This window comes from Elgaria multicarinata, chromosome 21 (genome assembly GCF_023053635.1).
Source record: "Elgaria multicarinata webbii isolate HBS135686 ecotype San Diego chromosome 21, rElgMul1.1.pri, whole genome shotgun sequence".
Taxonomy (NCBI): Eukaryota; Metazoa; Chordata; class Lepidosauria; order Squamata; family Anguidae; genus Elgaria; species Elgaria multicarinata.
Window position 1 is genome coordinate 12156153 of NC_086191.1, and position 24455 is coordinate 12180607.

General features: G+C 44.7%; 2 protein-coding genes across 2 annotated transcripts in view; both read left to right on the forward strand.

Moving 5' to 3' along the window:
• Positions 1-24455, forward strand: part of LOC134412273 (NACHT, LRR and PYD domains-containing protein 12-like) — a 240982-nt gene that overhangs the window by 44044 nt on the left and 172483 nt on the right. The window lies entirely within an intron of this gene.
• LOC134412375 (V-set and immunoglobulin domain-containing protein 8-like) lies at positions 13525-19760 on the forward strand. Its single transcript, XM_063146281.1, has 7 exons — positions 13525-13573; positions 14169-14344; positions 16257-16566; positions 17899-17956; positions 18366-18565; positions 18711-18846; positions 19298-19760. The coding sequence occupies exons 1-7, from the start codon at positions 13525-13527 to the stop codon at positions 19758-19760; spliced, it is 1392 nt and encodes a 463-aa protein (XP_063002351.1).

The window sequence follows — 24455 nt, forward strand, 5'->3', positions numbered from 1 at the left end:
GAATGGCAGCAGGGAGAGAATCGTGTTGTCCCTCAGCCCTACAGCTTGGTTGTCCCTCAGCCCAAGGGATGGCTTTAAAAGAACATTAGACAAATTCATGGGGGAAAAGGCTATCAGTGGTTACTAGTCCTCATGGCTATACGCTCGGTGTCATACTACCCATGGGACATAACTGGTTAAAAGTGTTCCATGCCAAGGGGGCCACTCAAGCCTCCAGAGGAAGGAAATATGAATTTCCCATGAAAAGGCAGCAAATGTTTACTTACTATTTAAAATTATAGTTAGGCTCTGTTCCCAGGGAGAGCTACGGGCTTGTTTCTCTGTCTCAGCTGCCAGGACCACCTGGCCAGCCTTGGGTGTTATCAGGGCTGGATCCAAGAGCAGACGGGGCCAGGCACCTGCCAAGGGCCCACGCCCCAGCAAGGGCCCATGAACAAGTCACCCCTTTCCACCCCTGCAATCTGCTCATTCACCTACCTGTTGCTCTGGCCCAGAAGAAGCAGGAGATGCCACAAGCGCCTTGATCGATGCAGGACAAGAAATAAAAGTGGCAGCAATGAGAAGGCAAAAGAAGATCAGCTGCAGCTGATGAGGGTGAGGAAGTAGGGAGGGGCTGAGCTCTTAAAAGGGCAATGCAGGCTGCAATGCTGCAATGCTGAGTTGGCCACAAGAGGGCACCCCAGAGTAACTGCTTACCTCTTAATTAAGCTACTCAGATCAGCAGGCTGCAGCACTCAGTGGTGGCCATAAAACAGCATCCCTGTATAAATCCTGAAGTTTTAAACCACGATTGGGGTTATCTCACTGCAGTGCTCAACAGTGGCCACAAGAGGAGAGCCCAGAATAAAAACAATTCATAACAAACCAATCCAATTCAGCAGGCTGCAGTGCTCAGTTGTAGCCACAAGAGGGCAGCCATGCCTAAGTTTTGAATTTTTAAATCTCTAGAGATGATTGGGCTGCAGTCCTCCATGGTGCCCACACCCCATTATATGCCCTGCTATTTTAGAATAACCACTAAATTCATAAAACCTATTCACATCAGTTGGCTGCAGTGCTCAGCCGTGGCCACAAGAGGGCAGCCCAGAATAACCACTAAATTCATAATTAACCTATTCACATCAGCAGGCAGCAGTGTGCAGTTTTAGCCACAAGAGGGCAGCCCTGCATAACTTTTGAAATTTTAAATCTCCATTGAGATTACAAGGCTCTAGTGTTCAGCAATGGCCACAAGAGGGCACCCCAAAATAAATTTTTATTTTTTAAAATCGGTATTGAAATGACAAGGCTGCAGTGCACCATGGTGGCCACAAGATGGCAGCCCTGTATAAATCCTGATTTTTAAATCGTTATTGAGATTACAAGGCAGCAGGGCTCAGCTGTGGCCACAAGAGGGCAGCCCAAAATAACTTTTTAATTGTTAAATTGCTATTGAAATGACAAGGCTGCAGTTTATGATGTTGGCCACCCCATTATATGAACAGATATGTTAATACTGCTATTGAGATTATCAGGCTGCAGTACTCGGCAGTGGCTGTGTAACTTTTGAATTTTAAAATCACTATTGGGATTACAAGGCAGCAGCACTGCCTAAATTTTGAATTTATTCATCTCTGTTGAGATGATCGGGCTGCAGTGCCCTGTATAAATCCTGATTTTTTAATTGTTATTGAGATTACAAGGCAGCAGTGCTCAGCTGTGGCCACAAGAGGGGAGCCCAGAATAACTTTTTGATTTTTGTACTGCTTTCGTCGCCAGCTGAAGACCTTTTTATTTGGTCAGTATTTTAACACTTAATTTTAACTTAAATTTAAATTTTACTGTTCTAACTCTGTATTTTAATCTTATATCAATTTTGTTGCGTGGTTTTATCCTGGTTGTGCTTTTTATACTGTATTTTGTAATTGTAATTGCGCATTTAACATGTTGGTTGTTTTATTATGGTTTTAATTTTTGTGAAACGCCCAGAGAGCTTCGGCTATTGGGCGGTATAGAAATGTAATAAATAAATAAATTGTTGTTGAAATGACAAGGCTGCAGTACATGATTATATGCACAGATATGTTAATACTGCTCTTGACATTATTAGGCTGCATTGCTCAGTGGTGGCCATAAGAGGGCACCCTAGAAGAACCACTAAATTCATAATTAACCTATTACATCATTGGGCTGCAATGCTCAGCTGTGGCCACAAGAGGGCAGCACTTTTGAATTAAAAAAATTCTATTGAGATTATCAGGCTGCAGTGCTCCCATTATATGCACTGCTAAATAAATGCTGCTATTAAGATGATCAGGCTGCAGTACTGTATAACTTTTGAAATTTTAAATCACTATTGAGATTTCAAGGCTGCAGTGCTCAGCTGTGGCCACAAGAGGGGAGCCCAGAATAACCACTACATTCATAATTTACCTATTCACATCAGCAGGCTGCAGTGTGCAGTTGTAGCCAGCAGAGGGCAGTCCTGTATAAATCCTGATTTTTAAATCGACTGCATACATTTTTAATTTTTAAATCACTATTGAGATGATTGGGCTGCAGTGTTCGGCAATGGCCACAAGAGGGCACCCCAAAATAGCTTTCTGAATTTTTAAAATCGTATTGAAATGACAAGGCTGCAGTGCAACATGGTGGCCACAAGCGGGCACCCCATTATATGCACTGATATATGTATTTATTTATTATTTATTTAGAATATTTATATACTGCTCCCCATTGAAAAATTTCAGAGCGGTGTACAATGTAAAATGAAAATAAAAACAGAAGAAAAACAGTTAAAACACAATTTAAAAGAAGCAATAACAGTACTACTCTTGAGATTAGTTGGCTGCAAATCTCAGCAGTGGCCACAAGAGGGCAGCCCAGAATAACCACTACGTTCATAATTTACCTATTCACATCAGCAGGCTGCAGTGTGCAGTTGTAGCCAGCAGAGGGCAGTCCTGTATAATTCCTAAATTTTAAAATCGCTATTGAGATGATCAGGCTGCAGTGCTCCGTAGTGGCCACAAGAGGGCAGACGGGTATAAATCCTGATTTTTAAAATCGCCATTGAAATTACAAGGCTGCAGTGCTCAGCTGTGGCCACAAGATGGCAGACCAGAGTAACCACTATGTTCATAATTTACCTATTCACATCAGCAGGCTGCAGTGTGCAGTTGCAGCCAGCAGAGGGCAGCCCTGTATGAAGTTTTTTGCAAAGAGCAGCTCTAATGGGAATTAACACAAATGCTTATAACTCCGTCATTTTTTAAGATAAAGACATGAAACTTGGCACAATGGTAGCTCTTAGGAAGGGCTTTAGTCATACCAAATTTGAAACAAATCCGTTTATCCATTGATTTTTTAGGATTTTTTTAAAAATTGAGGTTTTAAAATTATTATTTTTTAAATCGTCATTTTTAAAGTTATAGAGATGAAACTTTGTACCATGAAAGGATTTAGGTAGACCTTTAGCCACACCAAATTTGAAACAGATCCTTTCATCCATTTTTTTTTTAGGAATTTTTTTTAAATTGAGGTTTTAACATTATTATTTTTAAAATCGTCATTTTTAAAGATAAAGAGATGAAACTTTGTACCATGATAAGATTTAGGTAGAGCTTTAGCCACACCAAATTTGAATCAGATCTGTTCATCCATTGATTTTTTAGGATTTTTTTTAAAAATGAGGTTTTAAAATTATTATTTTTAAACTGTCATTTTTAAAGATAAAGGAAAGTTTGCCTTGTGGGCTTCCTAGCAGCATCCATTTGATGGAAACTTATGTCTGACTAGATGGACATTTGCTCTTACTCACTTCTTAGGAAAGCCGTGACTAACTTGCTCTGAAGGACTTAAGTCACTGCTTCTGTTAGCTGCAGCGGGACAGCAGAATTTAAAACATTAATTTGGGGCAAGCAAGGGGTTCTCCCTAGATCCCATCTGTAATAACTCAGCCTTAGGCAATACCATGCCCTTGAGCATGTACAGAGTGCAAATCTCCTACTACAAGGTAATGCCAGCTCACTCCCACCGCCCCAAACTGGGATGAGCAGTCCAGAGGTTCCAGTTTAGAGGACACAAGTGTAGCAGGGTGAGATGCTGTAATTCAGGATTCCTGCAAAACCCATTCTATGCCCCCCTCCATTTCCATCCCCCTACCCCAATAATGATGGATAAGCATGCTCAGTGGGCACAGAATGACAGGTAGCATTCTGGGCTCACTGAGCACACGTAGCCATCATTGGGCTGTTTTTGAGATCTCCCCCACCCCCAGCCCAATTTGGGGGGGGGGTATTTCTGCAAATTTTGCCTGCTCACCCCTCCGTCTCGTTCCAGGGGTGGTGCTGTTTTGGCTGCGTACGCAACAGCATTCACAGCCCAGACATCGGAAATAGGGGAAACACTGATGGAACCCAAGCAGTCTTGAGAGACAGCGACTGGTGTAAAGCCAAATTCATGGGGGAAAAGGCTATCAGTGGTTACTAGTCCTCATGGCTATACGCTCGGTGTCATACTACCCATGGGACATAACTGGTTAAAAGTGTTCCATGCCAAGGGGTCACTCAAGCCTCCAGAGGAAGGAAATATGAATTTCCCATGAAAAGGCAGCAAATGTTTACTTACTATTTAAAATTATAGTTAGGCTCTGTTCCCAGGGAGAGCTACGGGCTTGTTTCTCTGTCTCAGCTGCCAGGACCACCTGGCCAGCCTTGGGTGTTATCAGGGCTGGATCCAAGAGCAGACGGGGCCAGGCAGCTGCCAAGGGCCCACGGCCCAGCAAGGGCCCATGAACAAGTCACCCCTTTTCACCCCTACAATCTGCTCATTCACCTACCTGTTGCTCTGGCCCAGAAGGAGCAGGAGATGCCACAAGCGCCTTGATCGATGCAGGAGAAGAAATAAAAGTGGCAGCAATGAGAAGGCAAAGAAGATCAGCTGCAGCTGATGAGGGTGAGGAAGTAGGGAGGGGCTGAGCTCTTAAAAGGGCAATGCAGGCTGCAATGCTGCAATGCTGAGTTGGCCACAAGAGGGCACCCCAGAGTAACTGCTTACCTCTTAATTAAGCTACTCAGATCAGCAGGCTGTAGCACTCAGTGGTGGCCATAAAACAGCATCCCTGTATAAATCCTGAAGTTTTAAACCGTGATTTGGGTTATCTCACTGCAGTGCTCAACAGTGGCCACAAGAGGAGAGCCCAGAATAAAAACAATTCATAACAAACCAATCCAATTCAACAGGCTGCAGTGCTCAGTTGTAGCCACAAGAGGGCAGCCATGCCTACATTTTGAATTTTTAAATCTCTAGAGATGATTGGGCTGCATTGCTCCATGGTGCCCACACCCCATTATATGCCCTGCTATTTTAGAATAACCACTAAATGCATAAAACCTATTCACATCAGTTGGCTGCAGTGCTCAGCCGTGGCCACAAGAGGGCAGCCCAGAATAACCACCCCATTATATGCACAGATATGTTAATACTGCTATTGAAATTATAAGGCTGCAGTACTCAGCAGCGGCCTGTATAACTTTTGAATTTTATAATCACTATTGGGATTACAAGGCGGCAGCACTGCCTAAATTTTGAATTTTTAAATCTCTGTTGAGATGATCGGGCTGCAGTGCCCTGTATAAATCCTGATTTTTTAATTGTTATTGAGATTACAAGGCAGCAGTGCTCAGCTGTGGCCACAAGAGGGGAGCCCAGAAAAACTTTTTGATTTTTGTACTGCTTTCGTCGCCAGCTAAAGACCTTTTTATTCGCTCAGTATTTTAACACTTAATTTTAAATTAATTTTAAATTTTACTGTTCTAACTCTGTATTTTAATCTTATATCAATTTTGTTGCGTGGTTTTATCCTGGTTGTGCTTTTTATACTGTATTTTGTAATTGTGCATTTAACATGTTGGTTGTTTTATTATGGTTTTAACTTTTGTGAACCGCCCAGAGAGCTTTGGCTATTGGGTGGTATAGAAATGTAATAAAATAAATAAATAAATAAATTGTTGTTGAAATAACAAGGCTGCAGTACATGATTATATGCACAGATATGTTAATACTGCTCTTGACATTATTAGGCTGCATTGCTTAGTGGTGGCCATAAGAGGGCACCCTAGAATAACCACTAAATTCATAATTAACTTATTCACATCATTGGGCTGCAATGCTCAGCCCTTTTGAATTTAAAAAATTTCTATTGAGAAGATCAGGCTGCATTATATGCACTGCTAAATTAATGCTGCTATTAAGATGATCAGGCTGCAGTACTGTATAACTTCTGAAATTTTAAATCATAATTGAGATTTCAAGGCTGCAGTGCTCAGCTGTGGCCACAAGAGAGCAGCCCAAAATAACCACTACATTCATAATTTACCTATTCACCTCAGCAGGCTGCAGTGTGCAGTTGTAGCCAGCAGAGGGCAGCCCTGTATAAATCCTGAATTTTAAAATCGCTATTGAGATGATCAGGCTGCAGTGCTCCATAGTGGCCACAAGAGGGCAGACCAGTATAAATCCTGATTTTTAAATCGCCCTTGAAATTACAAGGCTGCAGTGCTCAGCTCTGGCCACAAGAGGGCAGACCAGATTAACCACTACGTTCATAATTTACCTATTCACCTCAGTAGGCTGCAATGTGCAGTTGTAGCCAGCAGAGAGCAGCCCTGTATAAATCCTGAATTTTAAAATCGCTATTGAGATGATCAGGCTGCAGTTCCCCATAGTGGCCACAAGAGGGCAGACCAGTATAAATCCTGATTTTTAAATCACCATTGAAATTACAAGGCTGCAGTGCTCAGCTCTGGCCACAAGAGGGCAGACCAGTATAAATCCTGATTTTTAAATCGCCCTTGAAATTACAAGGCTGCAGTGCTCAGCTCTGGCCACAAGAGGGCAGACCAGAATAACCACTATGTTCATAATTTACCTATTCACATCAGCAGTGTGCAGTTGCAGCCAGCAGAGGGCAGCCCTATATAAATCCTGAATTTTAAAATCGCTATTGAGGTTATCAAGCTGCAGTGCTCAGCTGTAGCCACAAGAGGGCAGACCAGTGTGAATCCTGATTTTTAAATCGCCCTTGAAATTACAAAGCTGCAGTGCTCAGCTCTGGCCACAAGAGGGCAGACCAGAATAACCACTACGTTCATAATTTACCTATTCACATCAGCAGGCTGCAGTGTGCAGTTGTAGCCAGCACAGGGCAGCCCTGTATAAATCCTGAATTTTAAAATCGCTATTGAGATGATCAGGCTGCAGTGCCCCATAGTGGCCTCCAGAGGGCAGACCGGTATAAATCCTGATTTTTAAACTGCACCCTTGAAATTACAAGGCTGCAGTGCTCAGCTCTGGCCACAAGAGGGCAGACCAGAATAACCACTACGTTCATAATTTACCTATTCACATCAGCAGGCTGCAGTGTGCAGTTGTAGCCAGCAGAGGGCAGCCCTGTATAAATCCTGAATTTTAAAATCACTATTGAGATGATCAGGCTGCAGTGCCCCATAGTGGCCACAAGAGGGCAGACCGGTATAAATCCTGATTTTTAAATCGCCATTGAAATTACAAGGCTGCAGTGCTCAGCTCTGGCCACAAGAGGGCAGACCAGAATAAATTTACCTATTCACATCAGCAGGCTGCAATGTGCAGTTGTAGCCAGCAGAGGGCAGACCGGTATAAATCCTGATTTTTAAATCGTCCTTGACATTACAAGGCTGCAGTGCTCAGCTGTATATAACGCCGGTATAACGCCTGAATTTCTAAATCGCTATTGAGGTTGCAGTGCTATGTAATGGCCACGAGAGGGCACCCCATTATATGCACGGATATATTAATACTAGGGTGACGGGGTTTTTGATGGCAATGGGGGGGGGGAGAGGGGAAATCCGGGTTTTTTTGCAAAGAGCAGCTCTAATGGGAATTAACAAAAATGCTTATAACTCCGTCATTTTTTAAGATAAAGTCATGAAACTTGGCACAATGGTAGCTCTTAGGAATGGCTTTAGTCATACCAAATTTGAAACAAATCCGTTCATCCTTTGATTTTTTTAGGATTTTTTTAAAAATTGAGGTTTTAAAATTATTATTTTTAAAATCGTCATTTTTAAAGATAAAGAGATGAAACTTTGTACCATGATAAGATTTAGGTAGAGCTTTAGCCACACCAAATTTGAAACAGATCCGTTCATCCTTTGATTTTTTAGGAATTTTTTAAAAATTGAGGTTTTAAAATTATCATTTTTAAAATCGTCATTTTTAAAGATAAAGAGATGAAACTTTGCACCATGATAGGATTTAGGTAGAGCTTTAGCCACACCAAATTTGAAACAGATCCGTTCATCCATTGATTTTTTAGGAATTTTTTAAAAATTGAGGTTTTAAAATTATCATTTTTAAAATCGTCATTTTTAAAGATAAAGAGATGAAACTTTGCACCATGATAGGATTTAGGTAGAGCTTTAGCCACACCAAATTTGAAACAGATCCGTTCATCCATTGATTTTTTAGGAATTTTTTAAAAATTGAGATTTTAAAATTATTATTTTTAAAATCGTCATTTTTAAAGATAAAGAGATGAAACTTTGTACCATGATAGGATTTAGGTAGAGCTTTAGCCACACCAAATTTGAAACAGATCCGTTCATCCATTGATTTTTTAGGAATTTTTTAAAAATTGAGGTTTTAAAATTATTATTTTTAAAATCGTCATTTTTAAAGATAAAGAGATGAAACTTTGTACCGTGATAGGATTTAGGTAGAGCTTTAGCCACACCAAATTTGAAACAGATCCGTTCATCCATTGATTTTTTAGGAATTTTTTTAAAATTGAGGTTTTAAAATTATCATTTTTAAAATCGTCATTTTTAAAGATAAAGAGATGAAACTTTGTACCATGATAGGATTTAGGTAGAGCTTTAGCCACACCAAATTTGAAACAGATCCGTTCATCCATTGATTTTTTTAGGAATTTTTTAAAAATTGAGGTTTTAAAATTATCATTTTTAAAATTGTCATTTTTAAAGATAAAGAGATGAAACTTTGTACTATGATAGCTTTTAGGTAGAGCTTTAGCCATACCAAATTTGAAGCAGATCTGGGGGCAGTAGCAAACCCTGTTAACAACAACAGCAGCTTGCAATGAGTGAAGATACAGTCAGAAAAGATATTTGAGGGAAGGGGAGAATGTAACACACAGAGTACAGCAAAAGCTTCAAAGTACAGCAAAACCTACAAAAGTAGGAGTGAGTGAAGTTAATTTCAGATACATTGAATCTCTCACTTGTTCTTTATTTCAGTGATTTTAACATTAAGATGTTATGTAGAACAGATTTGTCTTAAATGTGTGCTGTAAAATCAGACATGTGACCAAGGCTATGTTTGGGTGGGCACGCCCCCTTGGTACTGGACACGCCTCCTTGGGGGCGACCATGTTGTCATTATTATTTATTTATTTATTTATATAGCACCATCAATGTACATGGTGCTGTACAGAGTAAAACAGTAAATAGCAAGACCCTGCCGCATAGGTTTACATTCTAATAAAATCATAGTAAAGCAATAAGGAGGGGAAGAGAATGCAAACAGGCACTGGGTAGGGTAAACAGGCACAGGGTAGGGTAAAACTAACAGTATAGAGTCCAAACAACATCAGGTTTTAAAAGCTTTAGGAAAAAGAAAAGTTTTTAGCTGAGCTTTAAAAGCTGCGATTGAACTTGTGGATCTCAGATGTTCTGGAAGAGCGTTCCAGGCATAAGGGGCAGCAGAAGAAAATGGACGAAGCCGAGCAAGGGAAGTAGAGACCCTTGGGCAGGCGAGAAACATGGCATCAGAGGAGCGAAGAGCACGAGCGGGGCAATAGTGTGAGATGAGAGAGGAGAGATAGGAAGGAGCTAGACCGTGAAGAGCTTTGAAGGTCAGCAGGAGAAGTTTATATTGGATTCTGAAGTGAATTGGAAGCCAATGAAGATATTTCAGAAGTGGAGTAACATGATCAGAGCGGCGAGCCCAGAAGATGATCTTAGCGGCAGAGTGGTGGACCGAGACCAACGGACTGACGTGAGAAGAAGGAAGGCCAGTGAGAAGAAGGTTGCAGTAGTCCAACCGAGAAATAACCAGTGCATGAACAAGCGTCTTGGCAGAAGAGACAGACAGAAATGATCAAATCCTGGCAATATTATACAGGAAAAAACGACAGGATTTAGCTACTGCCTCAATATGAGGAATAAAGGAGAGCGAGGAATCAAATATAAAGCCAAGACTACGAGCTTCCTTGACCGGAGTAAGCGTAACATCATTGACAGTGAGAGAGAATGAGAGATGAGGGGAAGGTTTAGGAGGAAAAACAAGCAATTCAGTCTTTGCCATATTAAGTTTCAAACGACGATGAAGCAGCCAAGCGGAGATATCTGAAAGACATGCCGAGATACGATCGTGAACATCAGGAGAAAGTTCCGGAGATGAGAGATATAATTGTGTATCATCGGCATACAGATTATATTGGAGGCCATGAGATTGAATAAGCTTACCCAAGGGCAGCATGTATAAGGAAAACAACAACGGGCCAAGCACCGAGCCTTGCGGGACCCCTACTGAAAGGGGAAAGGAGGAAGACGAGCTGCCATTAGCCAACACGCTGAAAGAGCGACCCGCTAGATAGGAGGCAAACCAGTTATAGACAGAGCCACAAAGTCCAAGGTCATGAAGGGAATCTCAGAGAAGATCATGATCAACCGTGTCAAAGGCTGCAGTTAGATCAAGGAGAATAAGAACGGAATAAAGGCCTTTAGACTTGGCAGTTAGAAGATCATTGGTGATCTTAGTAAGGGCTGTTTCAGTGGAATGCAAAGGATGGAATCCAGATTGAAAAGGATCCAGAGCAGAGTTACTAGACAGAAAGTCAAGACAGCGAGAGTAGACCGCACGCTCCAGGATCTTTGAAACAAAAGGCAGCAAAGAGACAGGTCGGTAGTTAGACAGAGATAGCCTATCAAGAGTAGGTTTCCTGAGAATGGGAGAGACTGTAGCATGTTTAAAAGCAGAAGGAAATGAACTCCTTTTTGGTTTCCAAAATATGGTCACCCTAATATAATACACCCAAGAGTTGTGATCTACATGTGCAGGTGCAAAATGAGCAAGGAAATGACACTGCAGTGGAAAACATTTCCTTTCCCCTACTATCCCAACCCAAAATGAGACTCTGAGGGAGTCACCTTGGCTCACTGATTATAGGGAAGTCATTGCCTGGTGTACAGCTAACTCCAACACATGCTTCCGGACTGTTCCTTGACACTAAAACAGAGTCACATCCTCTCTGGGCCGGGCTGGGCAGCTCATACAATGTGCCTCAGAGTCTTGAAATTAGGATGATCCCAGGTCAATTCAAAACCCAAAGAGGAAAGAGGCCAGCTCAATCATTGACTTCTTCTTCTTCTTCTTCTTCTTCTTCTTCTTCTTCTTCTTCTTCTTCTTCTTCTTCTTCTTCTTCTTCTTCTTCTTCTTCTTCTTCCTCTTCCTCTTCCTCTTCCTCTTCCTCTTCCTCTTCCTCTTCCTCTTCCTCCTCCAATATGGAGTGAATCCCCTGTATTTATGTGCATGGTAGAGCCAGAACATCGTGCATTTCCCCCTCTCTGTTAATTCCATGAGCATCCTGCAAGGACTGATTTGAATTACTATTCCATCATTAGAGCACCAGAAGAACCCTGCTGCATCCGACCAAGGATCCAACTAGTCCAGTATTCTGTTCACACTGTGGCCAATCAGCTACCCATGTGAAGTCCACAAGCAGGACATGAGTGCCACAGAAACCTCCCACCCATGTTCCTCAGCAACTGGTGTACACAGGCTTGAAACCTCTGATACTGGAGTTAGCCCAGAGCCATCTGAACTAGTAGCCATTGATCGTCCCCACCTTACGGACTATATATTGACCTTTTTCATTCCTATGTAGCCAGTGCTGGGCTCTATAAGAATTGGTCATACATGACATTGTACTGCACAAAAGTGTTTTTTATTGTCTTTTAAATAATTGGGGACTATATTCACAGTTTTAATAAAAATCTGTGCTCAATATTTATAGTTTATTGTATTAGTCACTTTTAAGTTGTAGCAATATTGGCCCCATCTACACAGAGTCTTCGGGGCGCCCTGAAGGCGCTTCAGGGCGCCCCGAAACTCCTAGGGTAGATACCTGTTCAGAAGAGACGGAGGAAGAGGCGGCGGCGGCAGCGGCAGCGGCGAAAAGTTCCCAGGGCTCGGGGGCTTCTCTGGTGAGTCCTTGCCGCCGAGCCCAACTCCCCACCGGCCTCCTCCTACTGCCGGCGAAAGAGCCACCCGGGTTGGAGAGCTCGGCGGAAGAAGCCGGTTTGTTCTAGGTATCCAACCATATTAGTGCTGAATTAGGAGTACTCCCTTTTTTTCTGATAGGCTTTAACAACTCTGTGGCAGGCAGGTACATCACTGCAGAGTACCTGTTGAATTTGGTTGGTGCAGGTGGGTAAGAGTTTCGCTTCAGTTCATTTTTGGGGTAAGCGTTTACCGCAATTCACAAAGCTCTTTGTATTCGGAAAAGAAAGAATTTAAGCTTTTTAAAAAATTGAATGAGAAAGAAATAGAAATTGGCCAATTTCCCTTCCTCCTTATTCACACCTCACCCAGAGCTCTTCGGCTATGGGGCGCTATAGAAATGTAATAAATAAAAGAATTAATGTACATCTCTGACCATTGAAATGCTATCTCCAGTATTCAAGGCAATAAGCCTGTGTGCACCAGTTGCTGGGGAACATGGGCGGGAGGGTGCTATTGCACCATGTCCTGCTTGTGCATCCCTAGCCGATGGCCGGTTGGCCACTGTGCGAACAGAGTGCTGGACTAGATGGACCCTTGGTCTGATCCAGCATCAGGGCTCTTCTGATGTTCTTAAATTTCACCTGCAGTGAAATTTCGGGTGAATGTAGCAATTTCTTGTCTTGGAAAAAGCTCTCAGTGTGAGAATATTAGGGGAGTTTTATGTAGGGTGGTCTACATTGCTGCTGGAGTTCACCTACAGTGCAATTTCGAGGAGAGTTTGATGGCCTGGAATTTCAGAGAAAGCAAAAAGAAAAAAGAAAAAGAAAAGAAAAGAGGATGGGTGCGTCGCAAATTTGCAAAAGTCGAGAGGTCCCAAACTTCCCTGAAAAAGTCATGTTAGAATGTGAGCTTCAGTTTCCAACTTTCTGTGGGTTCAGACAGGGAAAGAAGACCCCCTGAGCTGTATTGTCCTGATTTCAAAATGGCTGTGAAGAGAAAGGATGTACAGGTGTCACTTGGCTGCTGAGGAAGGATATGACTGGAAGGGAAAACGGGCGGAGGCTGTGCCAATTCACCTTTTGGGAGTTGCACATTTTCCTCTCCATTCATCCCAAAGTCATCTTCAGCAGGAGGGAGGCGTCAGGCCTGGCAGATTTAAAACCATCAGCTCTCCAGGGATGCTACTCAAAACTCACCTCACCTAAGACCTACCTAGCCCTTGAGGGGTACAGCTACGCCGGAATACACCTTGGAGTTATGGCTGGGACGTGGGCTCTGCAGCTCTTCCTTTTGTGTCTAACACCAGGTAAGGCGCAAGGATAAAAATCCATGTATATGTATTTGTATACCTGTTCATACAGATCTATAAGTGTCTGTATTTTAAAGTGTGGTGGAGGTGATTTGATGGTGCTGTTGCTGCCGACAAAATATACACCCACGTATATTTTTTTCTGTCTTGGATGGTGGTAGTGAAAATCTCCACGATTCTGCAACACTGCATCATTTGAAAAGCAACAGCATCTAAGTTTCTAGTCCTTATGACTGCAAATATAGGTGTCTGTGAAGCATGCATGGTGAAATGTCGGAAGCCAGAGAAGTGGCTGAATTAAGGCTGAGTTAAATGAGCCTCGTGTGGCGCAGGGTGGTAAAGCAGCAGTTTCTGCAGCTGGAAGTCTCCCCACCGCCTGAGTTCGATCCCAGCGGAAGCTGGTTTCAGGCAGCCGGCTCGGGTCGACTCAGCCTTCCATCCTCCCGAGCGAAAGTGCTTGCACGAGAGGTTCCTCCAAATGGGGGGAGGGAGTGTTTTTGTGAAATATCACACCCACAAAAAACCCTCCAAGCTTTTTAAATCTACTAGTCCTTACAGTGCTGCAAGACCCTCTCTTTGTTTTATCCACTAGCTCTTTTGCCTTCTGTGAAGATCAATGCCAAGGGCCGGGAGGTGATCTACCTGGCCAAGGGTGATTCGGTCAAGCTGGGCTGCCCCTATGAGCTGGAACCACAAGACCATGGTCCAAACGGCCTGGACATCGAATGGACGCAGGTGAACTCTGACCCCACAAACCTGGATAACGTGGTGAGTACATGGACAGTGGATAGTGTTGTTAGCTTTGGTTTCGAAACATGCGGGTGGTCTGAATCGCTCTATTTCTGATGTTCAGGTTGTGCGTGCCGACCCTTTTATAGCCAAAACGGCACCATCCTACTGACAAGAGGCAGCGATCAGCAAACTTGGGGGAAATACAAGAAATCTTTAGGGGTATCCCCCTCCCAAGAGTTGGGGGGAAATCAGCTTCGGCTGATACGCCAGCTGCGCCCCTTCCTAGAGTTGGAAGACCTAAAGACGGCCGTGCACACACTGGTAACTTCGAGCCTTGACTTCTGCAAGGCGCTCTACATGGGGCTACCTTTGTGCCTAGTCCGGAAACTTCAACTAGTTCAAAATCTGGCAGCCAGGATGGTCTCCGGTACACCTAGGGGTGACCACGTTACACCAGTCTTAAAATCTCTTCACTGGCTGCCAATTAGTTTCTGGGCGAAGTATAAAGTGTTGGTTATCACCTTTAAAGCCCTACATGGTTTGGGTCCGGGCTACCTGCGGGATCGCCTTCTCCCGTGCAATCCATCCCACACGCTCAAGTCCTCTGGGAAGAATTTCCTCCAGCCAACCAAAACAAGGCTAACAACTGTTACCCAGAGGACCTTTTCCTCTGCCGCTCCCAGATTATGGAATGACCTGCCGGGAGAGATTCGTCAACTTAACAGTCTTCCGGAATTTAAGAAAGCCATAAAGACTGATCTCTTCCGGCAGGCCTACCCAGCTGAATTTTAAGATGCCTTTTAATAATGTGCTGCTTTTAATAATGTGCTGCTTTTAATAATGTATTAGTTTTAAATGTTTTAATCAGTTATATGATGTTTGCATTTGTGTTGTACCCCGCCTCGATCCAGAGGGAGAGGAGGGTAACAAATAAAATTATTATTATTATTATTATTATTATTATTATTATTATTATTATCCAAGTCCAATGAGCACTGAACATGTTGGCTCACTGTCAGGGAAAAGTTGGAAAACTGGGAATGGGGACTGAGAAAGGAATGGAGGGGCTGGAATCGTGAACAGAAGCACTTCGTGCTGCAACATTTTGTCATAGGTTGAATTTCTTTCTACAAATATCAGACACTGTTGAAGGTTTAACGCTGCCCACCCAATGACAAAATGTAATTTAAGTTATAGTTATTATTTCTAAACCTCCACCTATTGCTATAATTTGCATGTGCAACTGTTATGCAAATGAGCATCTTCTTTTTGGTGATGCAATTCCTCTATTTTATTTTATTTTTGCAATGAGTGCCACCTCGTTGGGCAGAACATCGAGGAAAGAGCAAGGAACGAGAGACATGATAGAGTTGTAGCAAATGATGCCTGTTGTAGAGAAAGTGGAGAAGGAGACATTTTCCTCCCTCTCCCATAATACGAGAACCCAGTAGGGTCATATCCCATGAAGTTGATGGGTGGGAGATTCAGGACAGATCAAAGGAAGGACTTCTTCACACAGCGCAGATTTAAACTATGGAACTCACTGCCACAAGATGTAGTGATGGACACTAATTTGGATGGCTTTAAAAGGGGATTGGACAAATTCCTGGAGGAGAAGGCTCTCAATGGCTACTAGTCCTGATAGCTACGTGCTACCTCCAGTATCAGAGGCAGGATGTCTGTGAATACCAGTTGCTGGGGAACATGGGCGGGAGGGTGCTGTTGTGCTCATGTCTTACTTGTAGTTTTTCTGTGGGCAGTTGGTTGGCCACTGTGTGAACAGAGTACTGGACCAGATGGACCCTTGGTCTGATCCAGCAGGAAACCATCTTGTGTTTAGGAGATAAGCAAACTTCTTCTGGGGAGGAAGTTGATCATGTCCCCCAAGCCAATCTGAAACCTTTCTCTGTAGATTCAGCACTGTTGTTCTCTGGTTCTTGCCCACCAGGTCCTAAGCTACCACGACCATCAAGTGATCCACCCTGGATCCCACTACTTGCAGCAGAATGGGGGTTACGTAACCCAGGATGTGCGCCGATTCGGCAATACCGGCTCACAGCAGAACGTGGTGGTAGGGAGCTCAGTTGGTGACTGTTGCTCTGGCCTGCAACAGCGGGTGACATTTGCTATCCCGGATCCGAGCCAGTACGACGCCTCCATCAATCTGCAGAATGTTCAGATTTCAGACTCGGCCACCTACGAGTGCAAGGTGAAGAAAACCACTGTGGCCACTCGCAAGGTGACCGTAACAGTGCTTGGTGAGTCCTGCTACTGCAAAATGAGTGAATTGCTGAGGGGTTAGAGCATGTGTTTTGCCATAGAACAGTGGCATGGCCGGATCTACCATGAGGCAGAGTGAGGTGGTTGCTTCAGACGGCAGGTGTTTGGAGGTGGCAGCAAGGTGGATGGGAGAGCTTGAGTTGTGGAGTGGAGTATAAATGTAATGAATGAATGGAGGCCTTCAAGAGGCAGCTGGACAAGCATCTGTCGGGGATGCTTTAGGGTGGATTCCTGCATTGAGCAGGGGGTTGGACTTGATGGCCTTGTAGGCCCCTTCCAACTCTGCTATTCTATGATTCTATGATTCTATGAAATGACTGAATAAATGAGCAACAGTCCGCTGGGGTTACCACCACTAAGGGAATGAGAAAGTAATATTTGGCACATAAAATTAATGCATAATATCTTAATACAAGATATTGTGCATTAATTTCATGTGCCAAATATTTAAAACAAATATGGGAGGGTCAAATGACCAAAAAGAGAGAGAGAATTCTTTAGCTCCATATGACAATTTCAATTGTTTATCATACGAACTTGGATTGGAAAAGTAGTAAGAAAAGTATTGAATTGAGAAAGTGCAGTGATGAACTGATGGTATTAAGAATATCCCAGTTTTGGTATTGTATTTGCTCTCTTGTGTTAAATTATATTATCTATAAGATTTTTTTTTTTAAAAAAAGAGCAGCAGTTCTTAAGCATAGTAACACAATTTACTAGGATCAGCATGATTGCAATTCTACACCTACTTATCTGGGAGTAATCTCTGTTGAATTCAGTGGTGTTTACTTCTGACGGCATTTGGTTCAACTTATAACACACACTGAGCGTTAACAAAAGTAGTATGATCTACATGTATTATTTTCTACATGAATTATTTTCCTTTCCTGCCTTTCTGTACTTTCTACTACATGACCGCTAGATGGCACTGTGGAATAGCAGAATACTGGAATTACACTAGCAAGGACTACTGTTTTGTTTCACTTTCACAAATAATACTGGATTTTCCCCTGCTCCAAAAATCCCTACAAAATTGCTTTTAAAAACTGGAAGCAAAAATGAACGGTTATGACATCGTCTAAGGCACCTGTAAAAAGCCAGGAGTGAGGAAGGATGAGCCCACAATAAAAACCTCAACCTGAAAAGTTCATAGTCTTTTTTATTCAACTATAGTAACTGGCATTTTTTTCTCCCTTCCGTCAGAGAGACCATCTGTCCCCCAATGTTCAGTCGTAGGGAAGGTAGCCATAGGCCGTGACATCACCCTGCGCTGTGCCTCACATTCTGGCACCACCCCCTTCATGTACCAGTGGGCCAAGGTGGCAGAACGCCCCCTTGGGAACTGGCTCCCTCCAACTGCCACCAAAGGTAAGAAACATGGACAAATGCAGCAGCAAAGTACCCACCTGTGGGCTTAGCAGTGGTAGATCTCAGAACCAATTGGGTGCTGCATTCGAATGGTGGGTGGGCCCAAAGGGAAAAGGGGCAGGCCAAACCCCCAAATATCAGCATATTTTAGTTTAAAGTTCTTACTGCCAGTAACTAAGCCTTGGTGGTCATAGAAAAGGGAGTGGGGCAGGTGGTTCTGCTAACATCAATGTCTGGGGACAGCTGTATTGGGATGCCATGTGACCCAGGTTTGGCCTCCAGCCCTAAGGAAAGGAAAGCAGTCAGAACGACTGAGGACTAAAACTCCGGATAGATGCGAAGCTTGTCACGATGTCGTGCAAAGCTCGTCTCGCTTATCCCGATGCAGTTCTTGAAGAACACAACCCAGATTTAGCCGAGTTGGACTTAAGGGTTGTTGGCTGGTGTTTCTCTCCTCCGAAGGTCCAAATCCTGGCGAGCTGGTGATTCAGAAGCTGTCACATGAACACGTTGGCGTTTACCAGTGCAGCGTGGCCAATAAAGTGGGGTCTGCCCGCTGTGTTCTGGATATCTCCTTTTCAGAGGGTAAGAGATCGGCGTTTTGGCTTTGTCTGAATCCTGAATACCAAACCCATTCACTCTGGTGGAATTGTGTGTGTGTGTCTGGTAGCTAGCAGCCATCAGCCATCGAAAGCCGTTGAGTAAGCAGGCTGGCTCGGAGTTCTTAAGGCACCCTTCTTCTCCCGCCCTGCAGATTCCAAACACGTGAGCATCATTGTGGGCGCAGTCCTCGGCTCTCTGCTGTTCCTGCTTCTACTTGTGTGTCTCATCGTGGGGCTCATTTACTGCTGCAGGAGGAAGCGCTGCAAGGAGCAATCGAATCAAATCAGGTGACGAGGAGGTCAAGTGAAAATGGGAGAGAGGATCTAGGAGGGAGGGAGATCCAGGCTTGGGACAATAGAGGCTGCTGACTCCAATTTCAGTGGGGTAGGAATCCATTCCGGGTTTCAGTCAGAACCAGGCAGGACGTTAGAAGACCTATCCAAAGTGCTGAAGGATGGGGTTCAGCACCCTGGAGAGCTCCTTTAGAGGTCTGTCCGGTTCAGACTGAAACCTGGAATGGATTTATAACCCCACTGAAATCGGAGCCGTGAGCCTCCACTTTTCTGGGGTCTACCGTCACTGAGCCCCTTCCTGCTACAAAATGTGGAAGGTGGATCTTTGGCCCTGACACTCAGGTTTTGGGATTCATTCTTAGGGTGACAAGAGAAATCTCATGGCCATCATCTGTCTATCGACGCTGAAACTGAACTCTTGCTATCCTTTTTTTTTTTTTAATAGGGTTGATAAGGCTCCGCCACGGGCCAGAGGTAGGAGCAGAAACAGCCTGAGGTCAGTCCTGGGCTGCCTTCCCCACAATATCAGCTTCATGCAGCGCCAGAAATACGAGTCCCCAAAGGAGCAGGAAGGTGTGGAGATGAGGTCCCCGGCCCACGGCGCAGATCCAAGCTCTGTCGTGAGTTCCGTTGGCGTGGGGATTGAGGCTTGTCACGGCACCTGTCCTTCAGTGGTCACTACAAAGGCCAGGGTACACTGCGAGCCCTCGGTGCCTTCCTATACCTGCACAAAATCCGGAACCTCGACGGATCCTTCTCCGCAATCACCTCTTGGCTCCAGTTTAGGAGGAAGGAACTCTTCCACGTCCAATCTGCAGGCAGCCCAGGCGAAATGGAGCAATCCGCGGAAATTCGGAGGAGTTCCTGTCATGGTGCCGGCCAAGAGCAGAGAAGGTCTGGTAATATAAACTTCGGCAGCTGTTGATGTTTTGCCAGATTCTTAAGAAGGAAATTCACATGAATGGCACGCCAAAAAAGGATTCCAAAGAAGCCACTGGAAATAAATGCGTTATATCACTAACAGCTCCTTTGGAGCTCTAACAGGACAACTTTTCAGGTGTAAAAGTGAAATTACACTTCTGCCATGTCCTGTCCCCACCTTTTCATTTTCCTGCCATGGAGGGATTTCGTCGTACCTTTTCTGTGCGTGCCTTTTCCATGGTGCCCCATTCGTGACACTCCCTCCCGAAAGAAGCCCACTGAACTCAATCTTCGTGGTCTTTCAGAAAACCATCCAGATCTTTCCAAATGTTGTTGAGGCATTTGCGACGGATCGGCGTTAATCCCGACAGTCTTTCTGTGGCTGATTATTGAACTCAATGGTGCATGATGTGCGTTTGATGTGCTACGTAGGTTTTAGGTATTTTAAGGCGAATGAATGTAATTTATTTCCTTCCGGCCCACTTTCAGAAGAAAGGCGGGTGAGGAATTCTTTTAATAAACAAATAAATGTTTAAATACAATGTCTGTGCAGCTCATTTTACACCTAACGATCCACCCACCTCAGTTGGTTCTCCAGTTACTTTAGGACTCTTCATTGCTTTCCTCCTGGTTGAAGGTCACATCAGCCCTGTGTGCACACTGCACAGTTGTGCAAACTTCCCAAACACACCTGGCTTCTTCCCTCCTCACTTTCATAGAATCGTAGAATAGCAGAGTTGGAAGGGGCCTACAAGGCCATCGAGTCCAACCCCCTGCTCACTGCAGGAATCCACCCTAAAGCAGCCCTGACAGATGCTTGTCCAGCTGCCTCTTGAAGGCCTCTAGTGTGGGAGAGCCCACCACCTCCCTAGGTAACTGGTTCCATTGTTGTACTGCTCTAACAGTCAGGAAGTTTTTCCTGATGTCCAACCGGAATCTGGCTTCCTGTAACTTGAGGCCATTATTCCGTATCCTGCACTTTGGGATGATCGAGAAGAGATCATAGAATCATAGAATAGCAGAGCTGGAAGGGGCCTACGAGGCCATCAAGTCCAACCCCCTGCTCAATGCAGGAATCCACCCTAAAGCATCCCTGACAGAGGGTTGTCCAGCTGCCTCTTGAAGGCCACTAGTGTGCCATCGAGGGCAGAGGTGAGATTCAAACGCACAACTTCCTGTCTCAGTCTCCTTGCCGTTTCCTTGCCCTGCGATATCCACAGCATCCCGTGTAAGCACAACCCCAGCCTACTAAGCCTTGGAAACACCTGCTTGCCTTGCTTAACTGTGGGGGAGGCTGGTTTTTCCCCCGTTTCGGTCTTTCGGACAGCCTGAAGGTGACCTGTGGAAAAGTAGGTCAGAATGCGTGGGGAGCTTGGCAGCATCAACCCCATTGCCCGTCGCCACAAGTATGCGCACGCATCCTTTGAAGGATGCCGCAACATGTCTTTGTAGGAAACAGGGCCACGCTTGTAACTCCCGAGTGCTTAGACCACAAACCACCGGCGAAGGCCCACGCCCACAGCTACACACTTCCACGTGGATGAGGTTTCTCCTCCACTCAGGTACTAGCTCCATGGGTCTCGGTGGGTTTACTGGTCTGCAGCCCTATTGCTCTGAGCACCAATGGCTTCTTCTTCCCCTGCTCCTACAGGCTCAGACAACGGTGGTGGTGAGGTGGAGGAGAAACAGGAGACAACCCGGCCTCCTGGCTCTCTGCCCACCAAGCAAGTGGGAGCCATGATGAGGAAGAGGAAGAGCCATTGGTGATGCTGGTGGTAAGGAAGTAGCTTTATTGAGGGAGGGACCCTACTGAGGGTGTTTTGCCCAAGAGACCTCCAAAACCTGGAGCTGACCCCTCTTCCTGGTAAGCGGAGGAAAACAGTGTTGAGCAAAGGTAGCATGCAGCCTAAATGCATAGAATCATAGCATAGTAGAGTTGGAAGGGGCCTACAAGGCCATCGAGTCCAACCCCCTGCTCAATGCAGGAATCCACCCTCAAGCATCCCCGACAGATGGCTGTCCAACTGCCTCTTGAAGGCCTCTAGTGTGGGAGAGCCCACAACCTCCCTAGGTAACTGGTTCCACTGTCATACTGCTCTAACAGTCAGGAAGCTTTTCCTGATGTTCAGCCGGAATCTGGCTTCCTGTCACTTCAGCCCATTATTCCAAGTCCTGCACTCTGGGAGGATCGAGAAGAGATCCTGGCCCTCCTCTGTGTGAGAACCTTTTAAGTATTTGAGGAGTGCTATCCTGTCTCCCCTCAATCTTCTCTTCTCCAGGCTAAACATGCCCAGTTCTTTCAGTCTCTGGCATGTTGAACCAGGCATCCTTTGTGCATCCTATAAACTGCACTCCTTCCCCAAAGACACCAGGTGGCACAGCGGAGCACCGAACGACGTTTGACAACCTTTTATTATTTATTCATTCATTTATTTATTACATATTTATACTGCCCAACAGCCTAAGCTCTCTGGGCAGTTTACAACTTTGATGGAAATGACAGCGTTGTGACTTGGCCAAGGGCGGTCAAAGGCCCCCGCCCTATATTTAACTTGACAAGTTAATATACCCCGGCGCATAGGAGCACATGTGTCAGGCAGGGCGGCCGTGGATCCCTTGCCGACGGTAAGGAAATGCATCACTCGAGAAAGAGGACGGAAGGGGATTTGCATTAGCATTTGACCCTGCGAATTGAGACACTTAAATGCAAATTTGGAAATAAGAGCTATCATTTAAATAGAAATGCAAGGCTTCTCATCATAGTGGGGTAACCGGTGAGGAGGTAAATGCAGTATGTGGCACCTCAGTGTGTGTGTGTGGGTCGCGGGCAGGAATGTGTTCCTCCTACTCAGATGACTGTTCAGGTGCTGCTAACTGTGAATGGGTAATTCAGCTCTTACGGGTCTCTTGTGTTTTTTGTTTTGTTAATACTAATTTTTTTTTATATTGATTTTCAACTAAGGAGAAATACAATAACCACATAGAGTAAAAGAAAACACTCATCAACAATACAAATGTTCCCACAGCACCACTATAAAAAAGCACTTTTTTAATATAAAAAGCATGAACTGGGCATGTTTAGCCTGGAGAAGAGAAGATTGAGGGGAGACATGATAGCACTCTTCAAGTACTTAAAAGGTTGTCACACAGAGGAGGGCCAGGATCTCTTCTCGATCCTCCCAGAGTGCAGGACACGGAATAATGGACTCAAGTTAAAGGAAGCCAGATTCCAGCTGGACATCAGGAAAAACTTCCTGACTGTTAGAGCAGTACGACAATGGAACCAGTGACCTAGGGAGGTTGTGGGCTCTCCCACACTAGAGGCCTTCAAGATGCAGCTGGACAACCCTCTGTCAGGGATGCTTTAGGGTGGATTCCTGCATTGAGCAGGGGGTTGGACTCGATGGCCTTGTAGGCCCTTCCAACTCTGCTATTCTATGATTCTATGAAATTTAAAAGAGGGCAGGGCTCCTGCAGCTTTAACTGTGGTTCCCCATATATACAAATGACACCTGCTGAAATTCCCTTTTCAATACAACTGTTAAAGATACAGGAGCCCTGTCCTCCTTTTCATAGGGTCAGCCTAGCTTTCCCCTCTCTGAAGGCTTCGTTCCTGGCCGTCAGAGCTTAAAGCGACAATCTGCTGGTATATCTCGAATTTTTGGCCACACCACTTTCGTCTTTGGCTCCAACCACTGCCTCGGAGCTTCTCTGTAATCAAATTTGCCTTTTGGTCTGAAAGCGGCTCCCTCTCTCTGATTTCAAATCAGTCTCTGTGTCAAAATAAAACCCCAGCCCCTGTCATGCAGTCTTTATTTGTTTAACAATCCCTGCCTTCAAACATTACTTTTTTCCAAGTTGGGAGTGTCGCGAGACAGTGGAATTGGCCTACAGTCAATTTCTTGTTTGAGGTTAAAGTAAACGGTGGCTGGTTCTTTGCTCGGGAAACGTCTCGCTGTGCAAACAAGATCCTAATTTGTTTGCACAGATGGGTGTGTGTTTGTATGACACTAAACACACAGACAACCTGACCCACTTAGTGTCGGCCTCATGTGGATCTAGACCAGTGATGGGCCAACAGCAATCCTTGGGAGGTTTTTGAACTGCAAACCAGTAACCCCGCTGACTTACCAGTGCTCGGCTCGTCATCTGCTGGGGTTGCACCTCTGCGACGGCAGCGGCCTCTTTAAAGAGAGCTCTTGAGAATTAGGTGCTGCCTAACAGCAGGATGACACATGGAATCTTAGCGTTTTCGGTTTGGAAGGACCCTGTGAAGTCATTTAGTCCAACCGCCTGCTCAAAACCAGTTCTGCAATTCGTGATGCAGCTACAGCATCCCTGAAAATGGCCATTCGCGATCTGCTTCGGTACCTCCAGAAAAGAACTGACCACTTCCCGAGCCAGGGGAGGGGGGTGATACTGATATCAGTGGGGCGGCAAATCCGCTCCAGGTTCTAGCCAGAACCAGTCAGAACTCTGAAGGAGCTATCCAAAGTGTCGAATTCTGAGTGAAACCCAGAAGCCTCCACTGTCCCAAACTATCCCACTGCTCAAAGGTTGGGAGTTTTCTCCTAATGTTTAGCCAAAATCTGCCCTGCTGAAATGTCCACCCATTGGTTCTTCTGGACTCTGGTGCAAAAGAGAACAATAGTTTGCTCCATCTTTTGTGTGACGGTGTCGTA

Coding starts and splice junctions, on each gene's coding strand:
- LOC134412375 (XM_063146281.1), top strand. CDS start 13,525: ATGGCTGGGACGTGGGCTCTGCAGCTCTTCCTTTTGTGTCTAACACCA. Junction 16,567..17,898: donor GGTGACCGTAACAGTGCTTG/GTGAGTCCTGCT, acceptor TTCATGTACCAG/TGGGCCAAGGTGGCAGAACG. Junction 18,847..19,297: donor GAGCAATCGAATCAAATCAG/GTGACGAGGAGG, acceptor TTTTTTTAATAG/GGTTGATAAGGCTCCGCCAC.